Source organism: Saccostrea cucullata, unplaced genomic scaffold, assembly GCF_032062105.1.
Source record: "Saccostrea cucullata isolate Sc308-1 unplaced genomic scaffold, CSIRO_AGI_Scuc_v1 ctg1598, whole genome shotgun sequence".
Lineage (NCBI taxonomy): Eukaryota > Metazoa > Mollusca > Bivalvia > Ostreida > Ostreidae > Saccostrea > Saccostrea cuccullata.
Window position 1 is genome coordinate 20,292 of NW_026939013.1, and position 9,780 is coordinate 30,071.

Genomic DNA, 9,780 nt, shown 5'->3' on the forward strand with positions numbered 1-9,780 from the left:
AAATAAAGCATTTACTGCTAGAGGGGTCTTTCTCATCATCTGAAGTAAAGAAAACTAGAATTATAAGAATATAATTTGATATACAATTGTTTTTACAGGAAGATTGTGTCACGGTTTTGCCAAAGATCAAGATATCCAGAAAATTTTACAATACCTCAAAAACTATGTGAGGCATAAACAATGGCAATGTCCATTCTGATGTCGATACGATATATCCTGGTAAGTTTCAGATAAAAGATACCACAGAGTCTGATACATATGCTTTATACATGTACTTGGATATTTTACTTGAAAAAGACATTAATGGTAATCTAACAACCAAGCTCTATGATAAACGTGATGACTAACTTTTCTATCGTCAACTTCCCTTACTTATGCAGCAATATATCTTCAACGCCTGTATACGGTGTCTCAGTTGATTCGATACACAAGAGCATGCTATACGTATAGACAATTTTTAAAACGAGGTAGTTATTTACAAACAAGTTGATGAAACAAGAATATTAGCAGTCTCGTTAAAAGTAACAATTTCCTAAATTTTATGGTTTGATACAACTTTTTTTTTTCAACAAATACAATTTATCATTGAGACAAATGCTGATAGGCGTTTTCATACTAATTATTAGTCTATTATTTATACACTGAATTGACGACGATATATCCCGTTATATCCCGAGCACACGGCGGGTGTGACCGGTCGGCAGGGGATGCTCTTCCTCCATGGCACATGATCCCACCTCTGATGTTTTGGAGGTCCGTGTTTGCTCTGTTCAAAAAATGATTTTTACAATAGCTTCAAAACTATGTGAGGCATAAAGTTAAAACTTTTACAGTTTATAAACGTAACGTTGATTAACAGATGGAATGTATCACTGGGAAACAAAAATCTAAAAAAAAAAAATGAGAAAAATATTTGTTATCAAGTGATACCGTTGTATATTTGCAAAACGCACCTGCTTAATTCTTTACCTTTAGTAAAAATCACCATTGCAGAAATAAGATATGTTTCAGGAAGTTTTTGTTAACGGTTTTGCCAAAGGTCAAAATGTCCAAAAAATTATTTTTACAATAGCGTCAAAACTATGTGAGGCATAAAGTTAAAACTTTTACAGTACGTTTTGAAACATATCATTGATTAACAGATGGAAAATATCACTAGAAAACAATTTTTAAAAGAAAAAAACTGTTATCAATTTTAGTGATACCTTTACATTTTAAAAAATGCAACTGCTTAATTCTGTACTTTTAGTGAAATCATTATAATGATTATTGCAAAAATATTATATATTTATCAATGAAGGGCAATTTGGAAGTGAACAGTCTCTGAAAGGTTGTTATTGAAAGCATAGCATATAAAAGGACAAGACCTTTTTAAAATCTGTCATTTGCAATGTAAAATAAAGAGGGAAAACAACTTTCCAGAGGATACCAAAAATCATCTTGCCCTATTGATAAACATATATTGTTTCTACAATGATGGCTTTTACTTTTTTAAAGTACGGAATTAATCAAGTATATTTTTTAAATTGTCTGCATTTTAAAAGAATTTTTGTGAAACAATTCAGTCAGCATTTGACTTAGTAGGATTTAAGCTGTTAACAGTTCATTAATTAATGCAGCCATGGCCTATTCCGCCAACGAGCAAGTAAAATCATATTGCGTGGATTTGTGTACTTGTTTAAGTTGTTTGTCTTTATTAAATTTTGAAAGTAAAATTTGGTGTTTGGCTTCTCTGATAATAATAAATTGTATATGCTGACAAGGTCAGTGTATCGACTATTAAACTTACGAAATGATTACTTTAAACGCGACTTCTGATATTCTTGTTCAACATCTTGTTTGTAATTAAATTACCTCTACCTAAAAAAGAGAAATAAACTAAAAAGAGATATAAACACCTTATGCAGGTGATACAGGTGTAATGCTGCATAAAAGAAAAGGAAGTTGACGATGGAAAAGTTAAAAGTCATCACGTTTATCATAGAGCTTGGTTGTTAGATTACCATTAACGTCTTTTATATATATCCAGGTATGAAACAGATGTGTCAGACTCTGTGGTATCTTTTATTTTAAGCTCACCAGGATATATTGTATTAACACCCTTACTTATGCAGCAATATATCTTCATCAACTGCATCTTGTTTTATATCTCTCAGTTAATTCAATACGGAAGAGCATGCTCTGCGTATGTACAATTTCTAAAACGAGGTAAATAATCGATAAACAAGTTGATGAGACAAGAATATCAGCAGTGCCGTTTAAAGTCACAATTTCGTAAGTTCTGCAGTCGATACAATGACTTGTCAGAAAATACAATTTATTATTATTAAGCCAAATGCTAGCTGACTGACTACTTTCATATATACTGATTGTTAGGCCATTATTTATACACTGAGTTGTTCATGGACTTTTACCGTTATTTCCCGATCAAAACAAGGAGCAAGCGGCGGGTGTGACCGGTCGGCAGTGGATTCTCACTCCTCCTTGGCAGATGATCCAATCTCTAATGTTTTGGATGTCCTTGTTTGCTTTGCTCCTATTTTGTAATGTTAAATGTACTTTTGAGCTCGAATACAGTCTGTTATCTTCTATTTCATTTTAATTGCATAATCGATACAATGACCTTGTCAGCAAATATAATTTATCATTAAGCCAAATGCTGAACGACGTTCTTCATATTGATTGTTATGCCCTTATTTACTGTAAATCACTTTTTATTCACGAGAACTTTATTTTCGCGTAATAACGCGAGAACGTGTGCTCGCGAAAATTAAATTCTCGCGTATAATAGTATTCCTTAAGATTATATAGAGCAATAACCACAATTCGTGAAAATTTTGTCTCGTTGATCAAGAGTCAATGACTATCTCGCAAAAATAAGGTGTTGCGAAAATTTAGTGATCTATAGTATACTCTGGGTTGTCCACACAGATTTTCGGGAGAGGAGGGGTTCCGATCCTAATAGGGAGCATATGGCGAATCTGACCGATTAGCAGGGGGTTCTCAATTCTCTATGGCACCTGTTCCCACCTCTAATGTTATAGAGGTCCCTGTTTGCTTAACTCTTGATTTGTATTGTTTGAATGGACTTCAAACATGACTACTGTTCGTTATCTCCATGTTTCGCTCTTTAACTACGTACTTGACTTCAAAAGATTTCATAAATACATTAAATCACAATCGAGACTGTGAAATACACTATAAATTTACGTATCATTGACAATACAAGATAAAAGTTAATTTGTCAATACATATATAATATGTTTAATACTCTAAGTCTGGATACTGCATAATATTTGGTCATCCAAGCCACTCAATAACTTGTCAGCTAGTTCAGATGGCTGGCTACACGTTACATCTTTTGCTGTCTTAGTCCACTTTGGCCATGTAGTTGAAATCCAAACCAGATACTTCTTCAGAGACACTGAACTACAGTCACACATGATGGGGTTGTTTCTAAGATCAACTATAACATCGTTCTCCAAGAACTCCTGTACTAGGTTTTCACTGACGCTTGAGATATTATTGTTTCTCAAGTCGATATACAACGGAGTGGTACTCAATGAAGAATTTAACGCAGAAAATGAAATTTCTTCCACATTGTTATTAGATAAATCCAGAATTTCCAATGATGGATAATAATAACGAATTGTTTTTGATGTACTTGGTACTTCAAGGAGACTGTTGCTAGAAAAATTGTAGACTCTCAGATTTGGCATTTTGTACAGGGTCTGAGAATGGGGATCATTATGCATTCCTGAATTTGGATTAATGAACGAGCGCTCATAATAGGTCATATTTTCATATATGCAATTTTCCTCTGCTTTTAACAAGCTCTGTGCAAAGGTTTCTCCACTCACACCGGCGTCTTGCAAAACTTCTGACAAAAGTGTTTTGTTGTACTCTGAAAAAACGAAAGAAACGTTACGCATTATTTCACTTTTTAATGATAATTGTTCATCACAGTTTCTTGCTGAGAGATTTTCGATTTGATTTTTAACATATTCGTACGAGTTAATTTTGATAACACAGTCCTCTAAAGTAACGTCTGTCGTCAACTCAACGCTTAGACCTGAATCATGGAATTTATAATCTTCTACCAACAAACATCCCCGGATGTTGAATTTCGCGACGTAACTTCCTGCCATCCGTCTCGGAATGATAAGAGAACCGTCACTGCCACATTCAATGTCTAATATGACTTCTTTAGGATTTTTCAAAAAAGAATTTAACCATCGACGAAATTCAAAGAAATCCCATTCTTTGGTGACATTAAATGAACACGTAAAGGTTTCCTTGGATACATCTTGAAAACTGCAATTTTGCTCATAGTCGGACGCAACCGAATATCTGAAAACTAAAATAAATATTGTTAGAATATGCAATACCAAAACACTCATTTTTTAGAAAGTCTTAATAAAAAGTAATAAAAGTTTGAGAATTTTGGTGATTTATATACATATATATGTAATTTTGCACTTAAATTTACACTTCGTTGCCTTCCTGTTTTTGTGTGGTCTTATAGATACGTATAAACCGCAGGTACCAGGTATCAGTTGTCGCTAATTAGAAATCATGTACTTAAAAGTTCTGATTGCCCTGCAAGTTATTCAGAATCAAGTACTGTAGTACGTTTGACTACCAATACGATACAGACAAAAAGCGCTTGTCAAAACATTCAATGTAGTAAGAAGCTAGATATGTACATGTAATTGAAAATTTTAATTTATTGACGGCCGATTGTGATACCAGTGACCAAAGAAAATAGCTTTTTCGGCAATTTTGCAATGGATAAGTAAAAAGGCGGGGAGCAGAGAAAACACGGACCGTTAAAACATCAAAGGTGGGGTCAGATGCCATCGGAGAGTAAGCATCCCATTTCGACTGGTGCTTTCTGTCATGATCAGGCAAACTGAAAAATTTGAAAACAACTGAGTGTGTTAATAGTGGTAGAAGGATGTGGAGATAACGAACAATATTCAATCTAAAAGTCCATAAAACAATACAAAATAGGAGCAGAGCAAACACGGACCTCCTAAACATCAGAGGTGGGATCAGGTGCCATCAGGTCTAACGATTGGTATGAAAACGTCAGTCATCATTCAACCAAATGATAGATTTATTTGATGACAAAAACTTTGCTTCGACCATAACACTAGTAAAATTACTTTGAAGAAAACGGTTGATATCCTTGTTTGTATAAACTTATTTATTAATAGCTTGCCTTGTTTTCAGAAATTATTTGTTCGAAGCCCTATCTTGAGAGCCATTCTTTTACTCTAGCCAGACTTCAACATCAGAGCTGTATATTCCTACCAATTTCTTTTTTAAGTTACTGTCAGATTTTAGTCCGAGAGATATTTTTACATTCCTCTCACGTACTGGCTAGGTATCTGTAGTATAAAAGTTATTTTAATGTGTCAGTTGTCCTGGATTACCACAGAGCTATTATACTAAAAAATTGGTAGAAAAGAGGGAAAAAGTGTAGTCGTCATACTTCGGAAAGACAAAATTTATTTTTAATTTAAAAAACCACTTTACAGGAGTGTATAAGAAGTTTTCATAAAGTCTGGTATGAATGTTTTCATCATTTTCATGGAAAGTTTACATTGAAATTTAAAATAATCAAAAGAGAGCATTCCTTTCATTTGTGCTTTTTACGTCACAATTTCATAATATTGGTCGAGCCAGACGCAGAATGAAATATAAACTTAATGTCTGTCTACGTACGCTGTTACCACCAGGAAAATCAGCTTGCTCCAGTTAATAAATGCATTCATAATGTACTAATGCTGTCAATCATGTTAAAGGGTCAGGTTATGAGATATAGAAGACATAATAAATGAAATGCGTTAATTCATTTTAAGGCAAACATTCAGACAAATTTCTAGGTTCTTTGTGTTTATTATGATAAAGAAAGTCTTGTTCTCTGACTAGTAGTTGATCAAACTTTTACCACTTAACTTCCCGTTCATATTGTAAGAGTGTGTGCGTGTTTCTTATTTCACCAAGAAGGATTTTCATGCCCCCGTAATCTAAGATTTGGGGTATATATTTTTTGTCGTGTCCTTCCGTCTGTTTGTCGATCTGCAAAATCATTAACCTTGACCATAACTTTTGACTTAGTGGAGCTAATGACTTTCATATTTCAAAAGTGTATTCCTTGTGACAAGACCTTTCTTTGGGTAACACCAAATTTGAACTTGACTTTGGAGTTTGACACACTTTTACATAAAAATTATAAACTTTTACTTTGGCCATAACTTTTGAAGGGTATAGGTTAGGACTTTCGTATTTCACATATGTATTCTATATGACAAGACCTTTCATAGGATACCAGCAAATTTGACCTTTTGACCTTGGAGATTTACTTACTTATAAAAAAAAAATTAACCTCGGCCATAACTTTTGGAACGATAAGGACGATAAGGACTGGGGCTTTCATACTTCACATGTAGAACTTTGACCTTGGAGTTTGACTAATTTTTAAAAACAAACCTTGACCATAACTTTTGAAGGGTTAGGGCTAGGGCTTTTATATTTCACATATGCTATCCTTGCGAGAATACCTTTCATTGGATACCAAGAACTTTGCCCCTTTGCCATTTACCTTGCAGTTTGACCTACTTTTTAAAAACTTTAACATTGGCCATTACTTTTGAACGGTTAGGGCTATGGCTTTCATACTTCACAAATGTAATCCTAGTGTCAAGACCTTTCTATAAAGACCAACAACTTTGACCTTAACCATGGAGTTTGAACTACCAAATACTTATCCAAAACTTTTAAACAAGTTGTGCGAGGGCTTTCATATTTCTTCACAATTTTATTTCCTGTGGGTACATACTAACATATTTAATTTGCGTTGAAGAAAAGTTTAATCTTTGCTATGTTGCCATACGGGGGCATGTGTTTCACAAACAAATCTTGTTTAAAGTCTCTTTTTGTCTTTTAAATGAAAAAGGTACACATATAGTTCGCCGAAATTTGATGTGGTATCTAAAATATATTAATCATCGCTAAGATACTGGCCTATTGGATACCCAAACCTGCTATAAAAATAAGGGAGACATTAATTTATTATCTTTACTTATGAATATCCATTCCGTTCCCTTGGTATTAGAAACAAAAATTAGCACATATAAAAATTATTAAGAGAACAATGCGTACGGGGCTCTTGCATTTGATGTCTGTACATCATGTTCATCTTTCGACGTATATCTCTGTTAGTGTTAAGTTTACAGAGAGCTTTAAGGGAGTGGACAGACAAACGGACGTGATTCAAAAGTGAGATCAAAAAAGCTCACTTGAGCTTAATTAAAGATATTGTAAATAGACAAGTCTCCTAAGCAAGAACGTATGGTTACAGAAAGTGAATCTTTAATCCAGATTAGGTCTTTAAGGTTGTTAAAGAAAACATGCTGGTTTGTCAAAACAGTAAGGCTAGTGAACTCCACATAAAATATACCACAGAGTCGGAAAAACTGCCTCATGTTTAGGTATTTTACCATAAAGAGATGTTATTGAGAACCTAACAGCAAACTTTTATAATAAACGTCTACAGACGTAACGTCATCTTTCATATCATCAGCTTCCAGTTCCAGGGTTGTGTCTCCCAGTTGAAATAATATGCAAAAATATTCACTACATTCGAGCAATTTCTAAAACGAGGCAAGTTATGACAAATAAATTGATTCATTTAACGTGAATATAAACAGTCATGTTTACTCATCATTTCTTAAGTTCTATGACAGATACAATGACCTTGTTAGCAAATACAATCTATTATAAGGTCGAATGCTGACTGGCGTTTTTTATACTAATTTAAGGTCATTATGTCGAGGGATTTTTTTTATTTTCCCCCTGAAATCATGACAAGGAGCAAAAGCATACGACAGTTATATATCCATGGCACCTGATCCCACCTCTGTTTTTAGCGATCTGTGTTTACTCTGCTTCAGATCCGAGTTATTTCAATGAACTTTTGAGCTTTATTTCTGTTATTTTATCACCATATTTGAGTTGATAATATTATAGCTTTGCAATTCATATTCAAAACTAATCACCTCCTTACATGTTAGGCCGCCACAGTGGCTCAATCCTTAGAAATTTGAATCACAGTCCTACACACGATGTAAGGCATGCCTAAACCTAAGTAAATGCATTCCTCTACATATCTGTAATTGCCCTTTGACATCCTTGGAGCCAAGCTTTATATTGATTTATATTTCAGACAAAATCGGTGTTGTGTTTTTTTTTCAGTTTTAAAGAGAATAACAAACTGTGGAAAAATACAATTCTGGATAATGAGGAAGAAATTAATATGATCATTGTCTTTAATTAATTCAACATGTATTGCACACAAATATAGAACATTGTATATAGAAGTAACTCAGAATTTTAACAGTGTTCTTGTATCAATCTAGGCTTGTTTCCAAATTTAACAGCAATTACATAACATCTTTCATGAATGCAAGAAATATTAAACAGTTATAATTATTAGTAAAAATTCTATTGAACTGTAGATGAAAAGGTTGATTGAATTCAAATGATATGTACCAGAAGAAACTTAACGTCCAATTTTTTTAAACATTTTTTTTTTAATTAAAGAACAGTTATTACTGTATCCTATCAAATTATGTCAGATATTGATTTTGTTTTGGAGTCTTATGTACAAATCATTTTTAATTTAATTCATTTCAAACATTTCAGCAAATAACTTAGGTAATCAATTAATGATAGCATCAAATGAAATATTCAGTATGGCACTTTCAGAAATTCCAAACAATAACAATGAACTTCTGATGCCAATATATGAGGGCTGATCAAAAAGTTCGCGAACTAATTGAATAACTTCCAAAAAAGACAATATTTGGTTTCAGTATTAATTATATTTTAAATTAGTCCTCTCCAATTTAAATGCACATCTGTTATCGTTCTGCTCATGTGCAAATCACGTGATATAGCCGGTCACGTGACCCCCTCGGTAGCATTCTGTCACAAAAGCTGAAAGATTTTTCTGAGTTTTATATTTCTTTCCATGTAAGTTAATTTTTATAACAAAAACAGTTAATTTTTCAAAAATGATCAATTCTCTGCAGCAGAATGGGTGGATAAGAATAGCCTTTCCAAAAATAAGCCTGGCCACCATCATAACTCAAATCTTCTGCCTTGGGAGAGACGTTTATTCAAGGCGGATAGAGAATGGGTGCCTCCTTTTTATTATATCTAATATGTTTAAAATCTAAAGTAAACAATATTTCAGGTATTTAATAATAATTATATTTTTGTTGAAATATTCAGCTATTTTTCAAAGTGTAAATTGGAGGTCTTTGATAGCTTATTGCTTACTTAAAAACACATATCTTTTCAAACTTGCTTTCACTGGGCAAAATAAGTATCATTTTTAACCACCTGCCTTCCCTCACTAAAAAGATCAATTTAATCATTGATGGAATTTATAAGAAGCCATTTGTCTTATTAAACTATGTGCAAATTATTATACGCTACTTCAAAGGAATTTCTAAGATATACCATAAATTTTACAGTCGTTTGTTGAACAATTACTACTGAGACAACCATTTTTCGTCACAAGTGACCTGCATAGTAACGTCATTTTCACATTGTGACGTCACAAAAAAGGAGTAAAGCTTTATTCAGCATATGCTATTTATAGAACTTAATTATGGGTACATGTGTACCAATTTTTTTTCTAATCTGAATTGTGGCTTTGTAGATACAGAGATAGTTTGCAAACTTTTTGATCACCCCTTGTACACA

At 33.2% G+C, this 9,780-nt stretch overlaps 1 protein-coding gene across 1 annotated transcript; it reads right to left on the minus strand.

Moving 5' to 3' along the window:
• Positions 1-3,272: 3,272 nt before the first annotated feature.
• LOC134252104 (SLIT and NTRK-like protein 4) lies at positions 3,273-4,148 on the minus strand. Its single transcript, XM_062734543.1, has one exon. The coding sequence runs from the start codon at positions 4,146-4,148 to the stop codon at positions 3,273-3,275; it is 876 nt and encodes a 291-aa protein (XP_062590527.1).
• Positions 4,149-9,780: the final 5,632 nt, after the last annotated feature.

Excerpts from the sequence above, each read along its gene's own strand:
- LOC134252104 (XM_062734543.1), bottom strand. The coding sequence starts at position 4,148 with ATGGCAGGAAGTTACGTCGCGAAATTCAACATCCGGGGATGTTTGTTG.